General features: G+C 47.9%; 1 protein-coding gene across 1 annotated transcript in view; it reads left to right on the forward strand.

Moving 5' to 3' along the window:
- Positions 1-1,678: 1,678 nt before the first annotated feature.
- Positions 1,679-20,074, forward strand: part of NKD1 (NKD inhibitor of WNT signaling pathway 1) — a 217,858-nt gene continuing 199,462 nt past the window's right edge. Inside the window, exons 1-3 of the mRNA XM_060254353.1 lie at positions 1,679-1,799; positions 1,990-2,022; positions 2,673-2,821. Coding sequence (XP_060110336.1) covers positions 1,775-1,799; positions 1,990-2,022; positions 2,673-2,821 — 207 coding nt within the window. The 5' untranslated portion in view covers positions 1,679-1,774. The remainder of the gene's footprint in view (positions 1,800-1,989; positions 2,023-2,672; positions 2,822-20,074) is intronic.

Consider the following 20,074-nt stretch of genomic DNA (forward strand, 5'->3'; position numbering starts at 1 on the left):
GACTGCAGATTTATACCCCACCCTTCTCTCTGAATCAGAGACTCAAAGCAGCTTACAATTTCCTATATCTTCTCCCCCCACAACAAAGACTCTGTGAGGTAGGTGGGGCTGAGAGAGCTCCTTTTCCGCTGCCCTTTCAAAGACAACTCCTGCGAGAGCTATGACTAACCCAAGGCCATTCCAGCAGCTGCAAGTGGAGGAGTGGGGAATCAAACCCGATTCTCCCAGAGAAGAGTCCGCACACTTAACCACTACACCAAACTGGCAGTGCTCCAGGAGCGTGTGTTTTATATATGGCAGGGATGGCCAATGGTAGCTCTCCAGATTTTTTTTTTGCCTACAACTCCCATCAGCCCCAGCCAGCATGGCCAATGGCTGGGGCTGATGGGAGTTGTAGGCAAAAAAAAAATCTGGAGAGCTACCGTTTGGCCACCTCTGATGGGACTAAACTAGATTTCCCTCCCTATATATTTTTAAAAAGACTGCACAGATGATACAGACACATTATTATTATTTTTTGGTCCCGTGGCGCAGAGTGTTAAAGCTGCAGTACTGCAGTCCTAATTTCTGCTCACGACCTGAGTTCGATCCCCGGCGGAAGCTGGGTTTTCAGATAGCCGGCTCCAGGTTGACTCAGCCTTCCATCCATCCGAGGTCGGTAAAAAGAGTCCCCAGCTTGCTGGGGGGAAAGTGAAGATGACTTGGGAAGGCAATGGCAAACCACCCCGTAAAAAGTCTGCCGTGAATACCTTGCGAAAGCAACGTCACCCCAGAGTCGGAAAGGAGCGGCGCTTGCACAGGGGACCTTTCCTTTCCCCCCTCTTTCTAGCATCCCAACATCTTACTCCGGCCAGCTTCCCAAACTGCAGCAGCCCGGGGCTGTTTTTGATTTCTTCTTTTTGCAGTTAGTTTTTTAAAAAAAGCCACCCTACCCAGAACGAGAGAGAGAGAGAGAGAGAGAGAGAGATCTCAGCTCTAGGGCCTCCCCTCCATGGCTCTGAGCTCTGCTGCCTGCGTCTGGCCGCGCTGAAAAGAGAAACACACCAAAGCCGCCGCCGCCGCCGCTTGCAGCCGCGCCAGCTTTGCCTGGGTTTTTTCTTTCGTTCTTTTTTTTTTTTTTTGGGGAGACTCCAAAAGGATCCTTCGCCCCTTTCATGTGCCGCCTCGGTCCAATAGGAATCCAGAGGCTGCCTGCAAGTGGTCTAATCTCAATGAGGTGTCAATCATGTTCCCTGGTGGGTGAAGTAAGGTCTTTTGTAACCGCCTCTGTCTTTGGGAAAGAAGGGGAAAGAAGGGGGGGAGAGAGAAGGAGAAGGGAGAGAGAGAGAGAGAGAGAGACTTGAGCGGGGAGACGGTCGCCGCCAAAGCCGCGCGAGCTTTTGCAAAAGGAGGCACCGATTGCGAGAGGCGCTGCTGGTTGTGTAGAGACAAATACACGCGCCAGCCAAAAACGTGCCTCTATCTCTCTATGCGATGCGGGCCGTTTCTCCTTCGCTTCGGGGGCGGCTGCTTTGAAGGGGAAAGATTGGAGAGCCCGTGGATTTCAAAACAAGAGAGAGCGCGCCCGAGAGAGAGACCTGTTGGGAATGTATAGGTGTATTTTGTCTATCTAGAAAGTGTTGTGCGTTGAGCAGTCCACGCCGAGAGGGGAGGGGAAAAAAACAGATTTTCTTTCCTTTTTTTTTTCTTTTTTTTTTGCAAGAAGCGATGAACTCCCCAACTCGCCGCTGAGCGCTTGGCCAATGCCTCTCCTTTTCCAATCGATGCCGAGAAGATGGGGAAACTTCATTCAAAACATGGTAAGTTTGTGCCCGGGCTCGGGGGGGGGGGAGGGAAAGAGGGGGAACCCTGGTCTGGGGTGGGAATTTGCAGGAGGGAGGAAGAGGAAGGTGTCGAAGGCTGCCATTTAAACCATCTTTTCTCCTTTCTCTTCTATCCCCCCCCCTTCTCCCAAATATTTCCCCTTGCTTCCCCCGTGGATCTCCCAAGCCGCTGTTTGCAAACTGAGAGAAAGTCCCGAAGGTAAGCTCGGCTTTTTGATTTGGGGGGGGGGGTGGATTTCATCCCTTTTTGCCCCTTACTTCACCCTCTCCCGGTGTTCCCTCTAAGCTGCAGAGTCTTTGTGAGCAAAAATGGTACTTTGTGAGCTCCTGGCGTTCAAGTTGGGAGCTTGGTGGTAGAGCATCTGCTTGTTGAGCGGAAAGTCCCAGGTTCGATCCCCGGCATCTCCAACTAAAAAGGGTCCAGGCAAGTAGGCGTGAAAAACCTCGGCTGGAAACCCTGGAGAGCCGCTGCCAGTCTGAGTAGACGAGACTGACTTCCATGGACCGAGGGTCTGGTTCCGTAGAAGGCGGCTATATATGTTCACACTGCATCAATGAGTGTATTCTGGGGTCATACTTCCTGAGCTGAGACAAAAAACGTGTGAGCCGGAGGCAAAAAAACTGTGGCTGGCTTACACTAACTCAGCTTAGAAGGAACCCTGCCCTCTCCCTTTCCTCCCCAAAAGTTTTGTGGGTCCTTGTGCCCCCCCAGGATAAATGCTGGGTTCCTTCTTGGGGGTCCCTTCTTCCTCCCCGTCCCCTTGGGGGGATGTTAAGCTGGGGGGGAGGGGTTGGAGTGTTATGAGTCCAGTAGGGCAACTGGGTCTCTGTCCCCCCTCTGCCCCCCAGGTGATAGTTTTGCAGTGAATGCCTCCCTGGCTCGGAAAGGTCTCGAGGACTGGATGGTGAAGCAGAAATATCTGGGAAGCGGGAACGGAGGTTTGGGACTCCAAGCTGGGTGTCAACACCGGGCGGTCTGCCGGCTCTCTGGCTCCAGGGTAAGTTATGGGTTCCCTCCTTCTCTCGCTCTCGCAATCCCGAAAGCTTTTCATTTCCATCCGGCTTCTTGGAGCTCAGGCTTTTAATTTCCATCCCTAGGAGTTGCCGGGAAGAAACTTCTCTTCCTCTCTGCCTCTCTCTCTCTGTATTTTCTTCCCTGCTCCCCTTTTTCCTTTGGGGTTTTTATGCTTATGTGAACATGATGTGCCCCTTCTTTTTGAAGGGGATGGAAACCTACAGGACAAAACAGTGATCCGGTAGGGCGGAGAACCCCGCGTGATCCCAGACCTGCCTTTTATGAATGGACAGATTTCCTTCCTTGCTCAATGTGAAATTAACAAGAGTCTGACTGCTATCACACATGCCAAATAATGCACTTTCAAATCACTTCCAGTGCACTTTCCAACTGGATTTTACTGTGTGAAGTGGCAAAATCTATTAGTGTGCGTGATCACAGCCTCTAATGCAATAAGGAAAGTTTTGGGTCATGTTTGAATAGATGTGTGGCCTCCTTTTAGTTCTGCTGCAAGCTTGATTGATTTCAAATGACTTGAAATATACTAGGAGTTACTTTCCTCTGTAGGATCCTGTTGGTGGGTCTCTTGCAGAGAAAGTGTCCCATTTGTCAGTTCTGTGTGCTTTCGGCTGCTTAACGAATGTGGAGATCTATCTTTTCCCCGTCCCATCTTCCCGAGCGCAATTCTGAGATGGTTTGTTAGGTCTCTTTTGTTTGGGGATGACTTCTGCTGCTGTTGGGCTTTTGGGAATGGTATGATGGGAGGAAAAAGGGCAGGGGCGAGAGTGGGTGGGCGTTCTGTATTGTTCTTTGGGCCATTGTTTCCCCTGTTGAAAACTCTGTGGAATGCTTTCTTCTGGTAGCCTTTTTTTGGACTACTTCCTTTGATCTGAGAAGCTAGTGCGTTGGGTCTACTGTTTAGAAAGTTCAGGTGCTTAGCAAGTTTGGTCTTCAAACCCTTGCCTGACTGGAACTTAGAAAGTTTTGTGGAAAGCATTAATGGTTGCCAAGAGGAGGGGGAAATTGAGTTGGAAAAGCTGGAGAAAGTATTGGAAAGAGTAGCAAACTTTGCAATCCAGACTCGTGTTTTCTCTCAAGGGGCACTGTGGGAGAAACCAATGTTGGGGAGGTGATGTGGGTCACCCTGGAGAAGCCTGCATCCGAGTAAATGTAAATCAGATTGAGTTGTACGTTTGCGTCCTCGTTTAGGCATTTCTGGAGGCATTTTCATTGTCAGAGATGTGTACGTTAGCTTTTCCTGAACATCTGGACTTCGCCTTTTTTCCCCCTCCTCCTGTTATCCTTGAAAGCAATATGAAAGGGGAACCCTTGGTAATAAGCAGGAAGATGTCTTATAAAGTTTTTATTGGACAAGAAGGTGAGCCCACAAACTGCAGCTTTTCAAGAGAAGCCAGATCCGCATGCTCCCAAGCTTCGGTCCCAGTAATATTGTCCCAAAAGGAGAACTCCTTGACGTCTCTATAATGATGTAGGAAATACTGAATATTGGGGATAGCAGCATGTGAGAGTAATCATAAACAGGTCTACTCAACTTCTACTCAAGTACATAAATGTGCACTTCCTTTATTTCTTCACATTTGGACTGTTTAGCTTTGCCCGGCAAAAGCCGGTGGTGTTTACACAATATGGTAGTCATTGGAAAAGGTAGGGCTTGGTTTGCACCCTGTTGATGGTTGGAGAAGATTATACGTTTTGTTTGCACCCTGGCTAATGATAGCCAACTCTGTTTTGGTGGCATTGTGACTGTGGAAATCAGATCACGGGTTAAATAAGTCTTTTAATGTACATCCCTGCAAGTCTCTAGTCCAGAATGTTTCTACTAGTCTGCCTGTCGCACCCCTCTGCTAAATTCAGGATGATTTGGGCGGAGGGTGAGTGAGAGGACTGTTTGTTATAAACTTAGCTTGGTTACCTGGTGGCAGTTTACGTCACAGGTGGCCAAATAAACTGTTACACCTCAAACCAGGTTTGTAACTGTGCGACCATTCCTCCTGGATAGAATATTTAGCTTCCGATTCAAAACATTACCATCGGTTAAAAAACTCCTTTGTGAGTCTGTAGTGGGATTTTAAGCAGTATTATCTTACAAAGGCAGGAAAAATAGGTTCCATGCCGAAGTGACCTCATTCTAATAATTTAAAAAAGTTGCGACTTGTATACGTTCTGGAAAGCGATGACAAAACTTTGGAGAAACGGAGGAGTGGGAATTGTTAGACAGAGGGTGATTAAAATGTGGAATTCGCTGCCAGAGGATGTAGTGATGGTAACAGGGATAAACAGCTCTCCAAGGGGATTAGATAGATTCATGGAAGATAAGTCTAGTAGTGGCTACTGGCCAAGGCGACTAAAGGGAACTTCCACATTCAAAGGCAGTCAACCCCTCAATCCCAGAGCCAGAAGGCAACATCAAGAGAAGACCTTGGCCTCTGTGTCCTGTTGCTGGCCATCCAGAAGAACTGTTTGGCCATTGTGTGAGACAGGATGCTGGACTAGACGGACCATTGGTCTGATCCAGCAGGGCTCTTTTTATACTCTTAGACACAGAATGTCTTTGTGGATTATATGCAGTTCTTCATACCTAATGATGATTGAGCCATGCTTCTGGGTATTCCAGTCTACCATCTTTCAGGGGAAACGAATGTCCAAACGCATTCAGTAGCAAAGAAGACATGGTTCAAACTCCAGGAGAAAATTTACCCAACTCTGTGGAGTTAATCTGGAATATCTGCAGGAGTTGCAGATTCCCAGTTTGTTATGACTCAGCGAAGTGCATATTTCAACAACCAGTTTGGTAAATTGTGTGTACATTTTTTTTTTGTCGATGTTGCTGTGAAGCTTTGCCATTTGCTTGGAAGGGCTGCTCCAAAATCGCCCAGCTTTCTGGAAAGCTGACCAGTATGGCAAAGAAAGATGAACGGTATGACAAAGAAATAAAGATACCCTGTTCATCAGTGCACATGTTACCTTTTTTGCTAATGTTCTGTGACTTTCTGCTAGAAGGAAAACGAATAAACTGGTTTAGGGGGTCATTAGAAACATACCAGCTGCATATGGTGTGATGGATTAAGGACGGAAGGGTTATTCCTTTGTAAATTTTTCTTTGGATTAGTGGTCGGTCCAAGGAAGGATGTGAAAAACAGTCTCCTTATGATCTGAATTGATCACTTCCCTTTCAGGCCTTGACCCGAGTAATCTTAATTAGCAAGCAAAGTGTGAACATACCTATGAGTAGAGTTGCCAGGTCTGGGTTAGAAAGTACCTGGAGATTTTGGGGGTGGATCTGGGAGAGAGCGGGGTTTGGGGAGGTGAGGGGCCTCAGCCTGGTAGGAAGTCATAGAGTCCACTCTTCCAAGAAGCCCTTTTCTCCAGGGGAGCTGTTCTCTGCCAGCTGGAGGTCAGTCGTAGAAGCAGAAGATCCCCAGGACCCCACATGGAGGCTGGCAGCCCTACCCATGAGTAGCAGAAGTTTGGTTCGAAAAAGGATCGATTTCAGTGGCACCTTTAAGACAAATAAAGCTAAACCAAGTTCTGATGTGAGTTTGAATTAGGGTTCTGAAGCTTGTCCAGCATTCTGAGTGCAATTTTTGGTTGGGAAATGGAGTTCCTCTAAGCCAGGGGTGGCCAAACTGTGGCTTGGGAGCCACATGTGGTTCTTTCACACATATTATGGGGCTCCTAGAGGTCAAGGAGGAATGTAATGCAGACTTACTCTCAAGTCTTTCCTATGCTGGTCTTATGGGGATTGTTATTCCCAGCTTTTGTTCTTTAAAAAATCTCCTTCTAACATGGTCATGTTATATAGTGCATACATACATATTTTATCTTTCTGTGCAAAGAAAGTATTAAGAGTTTTCATAAAGATGTGTATTTGTTCCTGTCTTGATGCTCTCAAATGTCTGGTGTTTATTCTGTGTGGCTCTTAGGTTGAGCAAGTTTGGCCACCCTTTCTCTAAGTCTTGCTGCCTTGTTTAGCTGTGAAAGTTGTTGGATTTAAACTTGTCAGCCCCCCCCCCCCACTCCACCACCAGCCAGGGATGGACTGGATAGGGTTGCCAGCTCCAGGCTGGGTAACTCCTGGAGATTTGGGGGTGGTGCCTGGAGAGGACAGGGACCTCAGTGGGGTACAGTGCCCTAGAGTCCACCCTCCAAAGCATCCATGTTCTTCAGGGTCACTGATCTCTGTAGTCTGGAGGTGAGCTGTAATTCTGGGAGATCCCCAGGTTCTCCCTGCAGGCCAGCATCGCTCGTTATATTGGTACAAAATGGTGTTCCCCATTACAATTTTTCTTCCCAGTTTTTCTTTATGGAGTAGGGAAAGGAAGTATTAAAAGAGAAGAAAACAAGGTCTTCCTCTTAATGATCTGGTTTGTATTCCAGAAACACAAACCACACCCATGCACACGCAAGCAGACCTGAGCAATGGATGGGGTGTCTCTATGAAGATCTGGAGCCTCTGCCTCCAGTGCTGTTCTTGACAGAGCAGAGGAATGATTTGTGAAATAGCAGGGAACAGAGGAACTCAAATCTCCCTTGAAGTTATGCAGCTTCTTGGCTCCAGAACAAGAACGTTGCTGTAGTTGGCAATCGCTGTCTCGTCATCCAGAGAGGCATAGATGACACACCGTGCAAAAGATTAAACATGGGCTGGTTTTTAAGCGAGGAGGACAGGTCCTGCGTGGCTCAGTGGCAGAGCCTCTGCTTGGCATGCAGAAGGCTGCAGGTTTAGTCCCCGTCATCTCCAGTTAAAAGAACCGGACAGTAGGTGATGTGGAAGACCTCTGCCTGAGACCCTGGAGAGCTGCTGCCAATTTGAGTAGACCAGGGGTGCCAAACGTGTGGCCCGAGGGCTGGATCAGTCCCCAGAGGGCTCCTATCAGGCCCGTGAGCAATTCACTGTCATCTGCTTTCTTCTCTCTCGCTTCCTTCTGCATCACAGCTTGCTCTGCCAGGCTTGCTCAGTTGCACAGGAGCTACAGAGCGAAGCCTCTATTTTCTCCACTGGCTGGACCAGCACACAAAGCAACTTATGTACAAAAGCTCGCAATGTCCAGCCATTTCATTTTTCCCCTGGGTCTTAGTCTCAAAGCATTGACCATGAGATTTCTGTAATGAATGCCAATACATTAAAAGTAGGTTTGCAACTAACAGACACACACCTGAACAACGACTGAACAGCATACTCAAGATTGCTACAGCACATTGTCTCCTGATTTTGATAGAATAATCCAGAGCAAGATGTGTCGGTTATCAGAAACTGTTAAAGAAACAAAATATTGCAAGAATTCTAATCTTTTAAATTTTTAATTAAAATCTTCAATTGTGTCTGTTTTGTGTAGTGGTTAAGTGCGTGGACTCTTACCTGGGAGAACCAGGTTTGATTCCGCACCCCTCCACTTGCAGCTGCTGGATTGTCCTTGGGTCAGCCACAGCTCTCACAGAGGTTACCCTTGAAAGGGCAGCTTCTGTGAGAGCTCTCTCAGCCCCACCTACCTCACAGGGTGTCTGTTATGTGTGTGTGTGTGTGTGTGTGTGGGAAGATAAAGCAGATTGTGACTGCTCTGAGATTCAGAGTATAGGGTGGGATATAAAGCCAATATCTTCTTTATAAAGTTTATATGTCTACTACCTGGCATTACATTTTATGTCACAGATGGCCCAGCCTGACAAGGTCTCATTTATGTCAGCTCCAGCCCTCATAACAAATGAGGCCACCGGCCCTGGAGTAGACAATACCAACCTTGATAGATTGATGGTCTGATTCGGTATAAGGCGGCCAGGACAGAATAAGTTTGGGTTCCCAGGAAGGGCTTCCATATTGCCCAGTGCAGAAGATCCTTCCCCGCCCCCCTCCACTTTAGGGAAACGGGGGCTCTGTGCTTTGAAGTTCGGCTCTGTGACTGATGACAACGTATTGTTGATGTTTTTTTTTTTCCCTCTTTAGTGAGGTAGAAATGTTGCTCTGTCCGCTTTGATCCTCCATTAGCACTGCCTCGGCTCTAATAAGCGGGAAAGTAATTGTTCTCTGACTCTTCACCTGTTACATAATTCCATTAAGAACAACAAACAAAGCTGCTGGCTACTGTGTCAGCCCAATGGTCCATATTGTCTCTTTGGACTGGGCAGTGGTATTCTAAGGCCTCCCAGTTCTTCTTCCTGAGATCCTGTTAACTAGAGGTTCTAGAGCAGGGGATGGCCAAACCTGCTGAGTGTAAGAGCCACATAGAATAAATGTCAGATGTTGGAGAGATGCAAGACGTGAACATCAAGGCCTCCCTGTTCTTCTTCCTGAGATCCTGTTAACTAGAGGTTCTAGAGCAGGGGATGGCCAAACCTGCTGAGTGTAAGAGCCACATAGAATAAATGTCGGATGTTGGAGAGACGCAAGACGAGAACATCAGTTGTTTGAGAGCTGCGAGGGAGGGAGGGGTGGAAGGAAGGAGGCAAACGGAGGGAGAGGCAGAAAGGCTGGCTTAGTTTGGAAAAGTGATTTAAAGAGAGAAGTACATTTTTTCAATAGGTGTGAAAGAGCCAGGGCTTTTTTTGTAGCAGGAACTTTTTTGCATATTAGGCCACACCCTCCTGATGTAGCCAATCCCCCAAGAGCTTACAAGGCTTCTTAGTAAGCTCCAGGAGGATTGGCTATAGGGGTGTGTGGCCAAATATGCGAAGGAGTTCCTGCTACAAAAAACGTCCTGGTCACCCCTGTTCTAGAGATTCGGCCTGAACCCCTTTATAGAGCACATGTCCCCTATCCCAGAATTATGACTTCTTTTCCAGGCCCAGGAGTCACAGCCATACAAGAGAGAACACAGTTTAGTAGTGGGAAAAGGTCCCAGGTTCGACGCGCAGCGTTTCCAACTGATCTTCAAAGTTCCCATAATCTTCATGCCGCGACCTGGATACTCCAGGCGAGCCTGATCTCGTCAGATCTCGGAAACTAAGCAGGGTTGACTGTGGTTAGTATTTGGATGGGAGACCTCCTTGGAATACCAGCAGTCAGGAGAGCAGGGGCAGGCATTATTCAGCCACCTCCCTGAATATCCTCCAGGCTCCCAGGAGGGGTCGGTCACCAGAGGTCACTGTGACTTCCAGGTGCACACGCACACATATACAAAAATGCAAAAAAAATGTTCACATAATCTTCAGGAGCTAGAATGGGACATCTCTGCCTGGGGCTTTGGAGAGCCTCTGCCCTTTGAAGTCCTGGGCGAAGTAGCAGCTTAGTAGCTTCTCCTTCCTTGGAGGCTTCTGAACAGAAGCTAGATGGCCATCTGACAGCAATTCTGAGAAGTTAGGCAGATCATGAGAAGGAGGCCAGGAAGGGTTGCACCAGTGGCCCTTTCTCACACACCCAGGGAAATGCTGATTGCCACTTTGAAGGTCAGTCAGCAATTTTTCTCCAGGGATCCTGAAGGTTTTTGCCATCTTCTGGGCACGGAACAGGGGTCACAGGGTGTGTGTGTGTGTGTGTGTGTCGGGGGGCGGTATTTGTGAAGTTCCTGCATTGTGCAGGGGGTTGGACTAGATGACCCTGGAGGTCCCTTTCAACTCTATGGAGAGCCAGTTTGGTGTGGAGAGTCAGTTTGGTGTAGTGGTTAAGTGTGCGGACTCTTATCTGGGAGAACCGGGTTTGATTCCCCACTCCTCCACTTGCACCTGCTAGCATGGCCTTGGGTCAGCCATAGCTCTGGCAGAGGTTGTTCCTTGAAAGGGCAGCTGCTGTGAGAGCCCTCTCCAGCCCCACCCACCTCACAGGGTGTCAGTTGTGGGGGAGGAAGGGAAAGGAGATTGTGAGCCGCTCTGAGACTCTTCAGAGTGGAGGGCGGGATATAAATCCAATATCTTCATCTACCTCACAGGGTGTCTGTTGTGGGGGAGGAAGGGAAAGGAGATTGTGAGCCGCTCTGATACTCTTTGGAGTGGAGGGCGGGATATAAATCCAATATCTTCTTCTTCTTCAATATCTATGGTTCTGTGATTCTATTCTATGATTCCGATATACATACATTTGAAGCAAACCAGCAGGAAAAGCTGTTCCCCAACATGGCGTCCCTGGGGGGTGCTGTACTGCCCACCACTACTTAGGGGAGGGACGGTGGCTCAGTGGTAGAGCATCTGCTTGGTAAGCAGAAGGGTCCCAGCTTCAATCCCCAGCATCTCCAACTTAAAAAGGGTCCAGGCAAATAGGCGTGAAAAACCTTAGCTTGAGACTCTGGAGAGCCACTGCCAGTCTGAGTAGACAATATGGCACTTTTTCTAGTCCGAGAGTCTAGGGAAGACAGGCTGTTGCAGAAGGGGAGATAAGTGCTGAGGTTTAGAAGCCCGCCCACCCCCTTCTTGTTTGGCCTTGCTGTGTTTCCAGTGGTTGGACCACATAGGGTTGCCAGGTCCAAGTCAGGAAATATCTGGGGACATTGGAGCCGGGAGACTTTCCCATCCCCTAAAAATAAATAAATAAAAACACAGGAGTGTGGTTCCCCTGAGTACAGTCTTCATTTCTTCCTCCTCTTCTTTGCATTCGAATGGTTCCACAGCAGCTTCACTTCCAATAAAATGAAAATGGACTCACGCACACTCACAAAGCAGCCAAAATAAACAGCTTGCATGACCATACTTTTGTGATACCCCTTGGGGCAAATGGTATAGATAACTTTACTTACCGGAGTTGCTGAATGTAACAATGTGCTGTATTTCAACCAATTTATGGAGATAGAGGTCTAGGGGGTGGAGTTTTCCTCTATCCCATACTCTGGTTCTAGTTAACTCTTCACTATTCATTTTACTACACAAATAGCTTCTGAAAGGAATGCAAAACGAACAAAGGGATTGGCTCTTTCACTCCCCCTCCCCTCTCTTACACACAGAGCTCTTCCTGCTGTTCCCCTGCCCTGCAGCTTCAGTCTGCACACACACACCCCTGCCAAAACGGAAGCAGTTACAAGCTTCTGAACCTGCCTGAGATCTAAAGGAACATGGTAACTGGGGACTGGCAAACCTAGGACCATGCTTCTAACCAAAATACAGATAATACTACCCTTGACAGACCAATGGCCTAGCTCTGAATAAAGCATATGTTCAGCATGCAATTAGTTTGCAAAGCAAGGAGGGAGGTATTGCATTTGGCTCTGCCTCTTCTGTCAGCCATTTTAGGTTTGACTTCACCTCCTGTGGCAGCCATGTTGGCGCAATGTTTACCAGCCTCTTTCCAAATTTCGAAGGCGCCCACAGGCTCAAAACAAACTTCTGATCTTGGTTCTGGAACTCTCCTCTCTCTGTGAAACTCTTGACAGCTTTCTGGGGGCTGTGATGCATCCACGTTGGTCCTCTGTGTTAACTTGCAGGGATCAAATTTTGGCTGCCATTTAAAAAAAAAATGAATTGGGAATTAGAACAAAGTGGGATTTTTGGTGCGCCTCAAGTTTTCTTAGGCTTTTCTTTAGTGAAGGAACTTCCAAGGGTTGAAAGCCTCACAAAGACTTTGAGAGCAAAGGGAATGCATTTTCGTTGCTGTTTTATGGAGTTTTTGCCTGCAAAGCAGAGGAAGAAGGTCAGTTACTGGATATGGATTTATCTGTTCTTTCTTTAGATGTTTGTTCTTACAAACTGGGTTTTGCAAACCTACATCATTCTTAAGGGTTTTGTGTTCTTTTTTTTTTTTTTGGTCTTTTCTTTGAATGTTAGCTCAGTTGTGTGGGGGTGGGAGAGGCTTTTCATTATATCATTTGCTTAATTCGGCTTTCTTTTATCTTCAAAGCCATGACAAATGTTCTCAGTTTTCTCACTTGTCTATTTGAATCCTGTTGGAGTCTTCTTGGCTTGGAAAAGACTGTCATTTTAATCTCTTGTGTGTTCCACATGGGGTAAAAGTCAGTTTAACTTTTCACTATTCTATACCTACTGGGTTTTGGCTGTTGACAACACCTGGATGTCAGTTATGGAAACCTAGACTGTTGCATTCTGGGAGATGTTCGAGTGTATCAGTGGACTGATCCCAGTTTTGCACGGAGTACAGCTGCTACTTTTTGAAGCATCCCTATAATCCCACCTGCTGCATTTCACTGGCATTCCTGTTTCTTTTCATAGAATGATAAGAGTTGGAAGGGACCTTTGGGGATCATCGAGTCCAACCCCCTGCACAACGCAGAAAACTCACAAATAGAAGAAGACGACTGCAGATTTGTACCCCGCCTTTCTCTCTGAATCAGAGACTCAGAGTGGCTTACAATCTCCTATATCTTCTCCCCCCCCACAACACACACCCTGTGAGGTGGGTGGGGTTGAGAGGGCTCTCACAGCAGCTGCCCTTTCAAGGACAACTTCTGTGATAGCTATGGCTGACCCAAGGCCATTTCAGCAGCTGCAAGTAGAGGAGTGGGGAATCAGACCCAGTTCTCCCAGATAAGAGTCCACACACTTAACCACTACACCAAATGCCTCCCTCCCCCACACCCCCAGTGACCTCCTGCTCCATGCCCAGAAGATGGCAACCCCCCCCCCCCCAAAGCCTCCAGGATCCTTGGCCAAACTGGCCTGGAGAAAATTGCTTCCTGACACCAAAGTGGCTTTTACCGGTGAAGGTGCAGCCAGTGTTTGTTAGGAGGACACGAGGGTTCAGTCTTTGATCTGTTTCCATGCACAGAAGAGGTGAGGCTATGTGCTGAAAGCTGGGTGGAGTTTATCTTCAAAGCTATGTCAAATGTTCCCTGTTTTCTCAGTTGGATGTAGCAATCTTATTGGAGTCTTATGGGGATGGAAAAGACTGCCATTTCAATTTTGTGTCTGTTCCAAATGGGGTAAAGTCAGACTTCTCACTCTTCTATACCTACTGGGATCTGTCTCTTGACAACACCCGAATGTCACTTATGGGAACCCAGACTCTTGTATTCTGGCTGATGTTCAAGTGCATAGGTGGACTGATTCCATTTTTGTGTGGAGTACAGCATCTACCTGCTCTGTCAGGTAGACCTCCCCATGGGCTGAGGGCATGTCTCAGGATCAGCTCAGCAATCTTTCTTGGTGAAGTCCCAGTCAGAACTTCACTTGTGAGAAGCAGAGTCCTTTTGGTGGTTGCACCAGCTCTACGGAATTAGTGTTACGATACCTTACTTTGTAAGCAAGCTCTTTATGTCCTGTAGATTCATGTCCTGTAGCACTTTGGAGATCAACAAGATTTTTGGCTGGTGTTTTTGTGTTGTTTGTTGGTTGGTGTTTTTGGCTGGTGTTTTTGTGCTGTTTGTTGTGTGCTTGTTATATTGAGAGCCAGTTTGGTGTGGTGGTTAAGTGCGCAGACTCTTACCTGGGAGAACCGGGTTTGATTCCCCACTCCTCCACTTGCAGCTGCTGGAATGGCCTTGGGTTAGCCATACCTATTGCAGGAGTTGTCCTTGAAAGGGCAAATGCTGTGAGAGCCCTCTCAGCCCCACCCACCTTACAGGGTGTCTGTTGTAGGGGGAGAAGATATAGGAGATTGTAAGCTGCTCTGAGTCTCTGATTCAGAGAGAAGGGCAGGGTATAAATCTGCAGTCGTTCTCAATTGCTGGATTCTTTCTGCTGTTGGAATGTGTCTCTTATTATGTGTAGGAGCACTAGGGGGAGGAGGTCCTTATTGTGGGGGAGGAGGTGGTCCTTGTTGCCAGATCATAACATCATTTTCAGTGTGACCCTGAAACACCGGCTTGGTGGGAGATGGGGGGAAACGGGTACTCACGGGGGCGGGGAGAGGCAGCAGTCTTCGTCACCATCTGATGATGTCACTTCCAGCATGACCTGTTAGCCCTTGCAGAGCATAGCTCCATGTGATATCAGTGCTTCCAGGTCATACCAGAAGGGAGGTCATCACACACAATGACGATCATCCCGTCTGCTTTTGCTGGCCTGCTTCTGCCCACCAACCCGATGGGCATCAGGAGTTTGCGTGCTATTAGCAGGAACCTGGTTAGCCTAGCGGAAGGGAAGGCAGGAAGCCCATCTACAAATGTAACAAGTCACCTGATCAGGTCATGCTTCAATGGAAGAGCCTCTTAAGCTTAGACTGGAGGAAGTTGTCATGCTTTGCTCAGTGGAGTGGGAGGGTGACAACACCTTTACGCTTCCTGTGTTGCTGTGTGACTGCTTAAAATAGCTTGTTCCTTGCCCTCACGTGGATAGTCCAGGCAAGCCTGATCTTGTCAGATCCTAGAAGCTGAGCAGGGTTGACTCTGGCAAGTACTTGGATGGGAGACCTCCTTGGAATACCAGCAGTCAAGAGGGCAGGGGCAGGCTTTATTCAGCCAGCACTCTGAATATTCTGCAGGCCCCCAGTAGGGGTCAGTCACCAGAGGTCACTATGGCTTCCAGGTGTGTGCACACACACACGCACAAATACAAAAATACCGATAAATAAATAAATGTGTTCCTGAACTTTGTGCTGTTGTTTCCCCCCACAATGTTGACTTAGATAAATACTAGTGGAACGGGCTCTTTGGTGCCAGTTTGGTGTAGTGGTCAAGTGTGCAGACTCTTCTCTGGGAGAACCAGGTTTGATTCCCCACTCCTCCACTTGCACCTGCTGGAATGGCCTTGGGTCAGCCGTAGCTCTTGTAGGAGGTGTCCTGGAAAGGGCAGCTGCTGTAAGAGCTCTCTCAGCCCCACCTACCTCACAGGGTGTCTATTGTGGGAGAGGAAGGAGATTGTGAGCCGCTCTGAGATTCGGAGTGGAGGGCGGGCTATAAATCCAATATCTTCTTCCAATATATTCATCTTCTTTATCAGTTTTTTTTTGTTAAAGGGAGAGGCTACTTATACAGACTGAGTCATTTTTTTATTGTTATTGCCTGTATGCTTATGGTGTGGTTAAAAGTGTTTCCCAAACTTTGCAGGATCAAAGGATGAGAAGACTAAAAGGCTAATGACATTTGGCTGCTGTAAAAGATAACGTAATAATAATAATAATAAAAAAAAACCCTGGTACACTCAGTACACTCTGTGTTGACATCTGCGGTTTGGAAAGGTAGTGATAGAAACAGGCCCGTAGCTACAGTGGGGCCCAGGGGGGGCCAGACCCATCCTTTCAACCCCCCCTTCCAACTGTATGACCCCTCCATTGGAGGACCCCCAATCTGTCTCCTTTGCTCACCACCACGCTGAACAAGTAGCATCATTGCTGCTGGTCTTTTTGCTTTTTTCTCTCCCCTTCCCTAACATACCTTGCTGAGCAAGGGGTGGTGGTGGGGGGAGCATCAAGAGGGCTCTGTCTCTCTGAGAGAGGGGCACATAAGAAAGGGGCGGGGGGAGCAGAGCTGCTGTGACTGCCCAGAGGAAGGGGGGTTAGCTTGTGGAACTCTGTGCTGACAGCCCAGGGCCACCAAACCAGGTGCCCCCCCCCCAAAAAAACAACAACAAATCCCTCTGTGGGCTCCACCACACCTGAAATCCTGGCTATGGCCCTGGATAGAGGTGCTTCCTGCCTCCCCCATCAAAGAGTCTCGGAGAGTCTTAGGAGTGCCGCAGTGATGAGATTAGTGAATCAGCCAAAGGATCTTGCTGGAAGCTGGATTCCAAAGCAATTATCCCAGAATGATACCAGTTGGTACAATTAAAAACCACAACGCCGTAGCCATATGGAAAGCGTTAGGCATCCTTACAAGGTTTCAAAGCTATGCGCTGGAGGTTAAACTGATGTGGGGGGTGGGGAGGAGAGCATACATTTCAATGCTTTGTGTTGCGAAAAGTCGAGACTGCGGAGCCATCTGGCAGAGCTGGTCGAGATGAGACCGATGTGTGTTTATCTATGTGCATTTTCCAGATAGTTCAGAGTTGACATTGCGAGTTGTTAATTCGAATGTTGGCAGGGAAGCGGAATGGCCCTTGAACTTTCTTTAGGAACTTAAAAAGAGAGAGAGAGAGAGAGAGAGAGAAGGAAGCATGAAGCTAGTAAGAACATGCCGCTGTTGGGGTGGTGGCGGTGGGAAGAAATGTAATCTCGGGTAATATGTAGTAATACGGGGTTGATTACAGCAAGAGCATTTGCCAGAGCTGGATGAGGCTGGGCCGTAGATGGCTGAACTTGTCGGGAGTTCAAAGAGTGAGACCCAGTTGGGAGGGACCAGATTTGGGAGGACTTTTGGGCAGATCCCCAAAAGTGGGGTTGCTCCACTAGATTCCTCCTCCGGGCCTGATTTAGTATTCCTCCACATTTAGATGAGCGCATAGGTGAGAAAGCAGAGGACCAAGGGGAGAGAGAGGAGGAGGAGAAAAAGAAGGCTGCAGATTTATACCTCGCCCTTTTCTCTGAATCCGAGACTCAGAGTGGCTGACAATCTCTTATATCTTCTCCCCCCCCCCCCCCCCACAACACACACCCTGTGAAGGCTGTGAGGCAGGTGGGGCTGAGAGGGCTCTCACAGCAGCTGCCCTTTCAAGGACAACTCCTGCGAGAGCTATGGCTGACCCAAGGCCATTCCAGCAGGGCATGTGGAGGAGTGGGGGATCAAACCCGGTTCTCCCAGATAAGAGTCCACACATTTCACCACTACACCAAACTGGCTATAAGCTACAGTTAGGCTAAGCTACAGTTCTAGCCTGACCTGGCAGTGTTTATCAGGGCTGGCGCTGCCACTAAGCAAAGTTGGCCATTGCCTAGGGTGCCGGCCTTCTGGGGACAACGAATTGGGCGTTCCCCATGTGACTCAGTCATGTTATCAGTGCAGTGGTGGGGGGGAGGTGCCAGAAAGTTTAGGGCTGGCCCTGGCTTTTATCCAATCCCAGCCTTCAGGAATCAAAGAGCTGCCTAAAGGATGATCCAGTCTCTTCCTCCATTTTTATAGCTGTTGGTCTGCAGCAAGAGGGCTACATTTGAGTCCTGTAGCACTTCAGAGACTAATAAGATTTTTTTTTGGGGGGGGGGTATAACCTTCAAGTTTGGTGTAGTGGTTAAATGTGCAGACTCTAATCTGGGAGAACCGGGTTTGTTTCCCCACTCCTCCACTAGCAGCTACTGGAATGGCCTTGAGTCAGCCATAACTCTTGCAGAGTTGTCCTTGAAAGGAGAAGATCAGGAGAGCTCTCTCAGCCCCACCAACCTCACAGGGTGTCTGTTGTGGGGGAGGAAGGTAAAGGAGATTGTGACTGCTCTGAGACTCTGAGATTTGGAGTGGAGGGTGGGATATAAATCCAATATCATCATCCTCCACCTCCTCTTCCATCATCCATCAACATCCATCCATCATCATCATCGGTCAAAGTTCTTGTATCTGAAAAAGAGAGCTTTCAGTCACATTTTATTTGTATCCCGCCCTCCCCGACCAAGCTTTGACACTTAAAATCTTATACCGGAGTGGCCAAACTGTGGTTCTTTCACACATATTGTGTAGATCCCAGAGGTCAAGGAGGAACTTAATGCAGGCTTACTCTCAAGTAAGCATGCTTAGCACCGGCACCTCAGTCAGCCTCTGAGTGCTGACCATAGGTAGACAACTATTTCCTCCATGTGTGAAGCAGGGAAGGAGGGGGGGAAATAGGCAGGCTTGCAAGCTCTCCTCCTCCACCACCACAGGCATTGCCTGGAGACATAGAGTGGGGAAAGAGAGTGCAAGAGCCAAGGGAGCCACTGGAAGGAGGAGCAGAATTAAAGAGGGTGGCACAGGGTTCCCTCTTGGTTTCATAGCTCCTGTAGGGGTTGTATTTACAAACCTTTCAAGACAAAGAAAGATGCATAATGATGCAAATGGTGGCCAGTGATTTATATGGTACATGTTTGTTTCCTTCTCCCACTGGTACAACCCCCCCCCCCCCCCACTAACCTTTCCCTATGCTGGTCTTATGGGGGCTGTTACTCACAGTTTTAGAAAAGTCTCTTTTTAGCATGGTCATGTTGTAAGGTGTATACATATGTATTTTATCTTTCTGTGCAAATAAAGTATTAAAAAGTTTTAATAGACATGTGTGAAATATTTGTTCATGTCTTGTGGCTCTCAAACCTCTGACATTTATTCTGCGTGGCTCATATGTTTAGCAAGTTTGGCCACCCCTGTCTTACATCCTGAAAATCTTGTTGGTCTCTAAAATGCTGCTAGACTCATTCCTCCATTTTGTGACTTTGGTGACAAATCGAGGAGAGTTACTGCCCCAGCCAGTAGTAGTTTCCATATTCAAGTCCAGGTTTGATTATGTTATGACTCTGTAAAGTGTGTTACTTTGAGCAGAATCTGGTTTCCTTTAAGATCTTTCCTTTTCACTTTATTTCATTTTAGAGAACCTGTGGTGTAGAGTTTGGAGTGTCAGGCTAGGATCTGGGAAACCCGGGGTTGAATCCTCGCTCTGCCATGGAAGGTCGCTTTGTGACCGGGGCCGGCCCTAGGCTGTTTTGCACCCTAGGCAAGGCTAACTTCTGGTGCCCCCCCCCGCACTGATAATGTCACTGAGTCACATGGAGGGCACCCCAGAAGGCTTGCGTCCTAGGCAATCACTTAGTTTGCCTAATGGCAGGGCTTGACCCTGTGTGTGACTTAAGGCCAGTCACACGCTCTAAGTCTGACCTACCTCCTCTATTTTACCTTGTGATGGTAAAATAGAGGAGAGGAGAATGATATGAAGAAGAAGAATTGCATATTTATATCCCGCCCTTCTCCCTGAATCAGAGACTCACAATCTCCTATATCTTCTCCCCCCACAACAGACACCCTGTGAGGTGGGTGGGGCTGAGAGGGCTCTCACAGCAGCTGCCCTTTCAAGGACAACCTCTGCCAGAGCTATGGCTGACCCAAGGCCATTCCAGCAGGTGCAAGTGGAGGAGTGGGGAATCAAACCCGGTTCTCCCAGATAAGAGTCCACGCACTTAACCACTATACCAAACTGGCTCTCGAATCACTTTGAGTCTCCATTGGGGAGAAAGTCGGAATATAAATAAAGTAAATACATACATTTTAAAGAAAAAGTTTCTAGCTGTCATGATCACAAGAAAAAGCATTCACTATATCTGCAGTTTTGGGATTCGGAAGGGATCTGGGAAAAGGATGTGAAAGGCTGTTTATGGGATTTCGGCATTCTGTGCAGCTCTGTGTCTGTTTAATAGCTAACAGTCCTAAAACCCATAGGGAAACTCCACTCACTTGTGAATAAGCTCAAAACCCAGTGAAGTGGGGTCATAGCTTCAGGTACGAAGGACTCGAGAGACGCATTCCCCAACAGTTAAAAAGACCCTGAGCAAGTTTCATGCCCTACCTTCTGTTCTGGTTTT

Source organism: Heteronotia binoei, chromosome 14 (assembly GCF_032191835.1).
Source record: "Heteronotia binoei isolate CCM8104 ecotype False Entrance Well chromosome 14, APGP_CSIRO_Hbin_v1, whole genome shotgun sequence".
In the NCBI taxonomy this organism is placed as follows: Eukaryota; Metazoa; Chordata; class Lepidosauria; order Squamata; family Gekkonidae; genus Heteronotia; species Heteronotia binoei.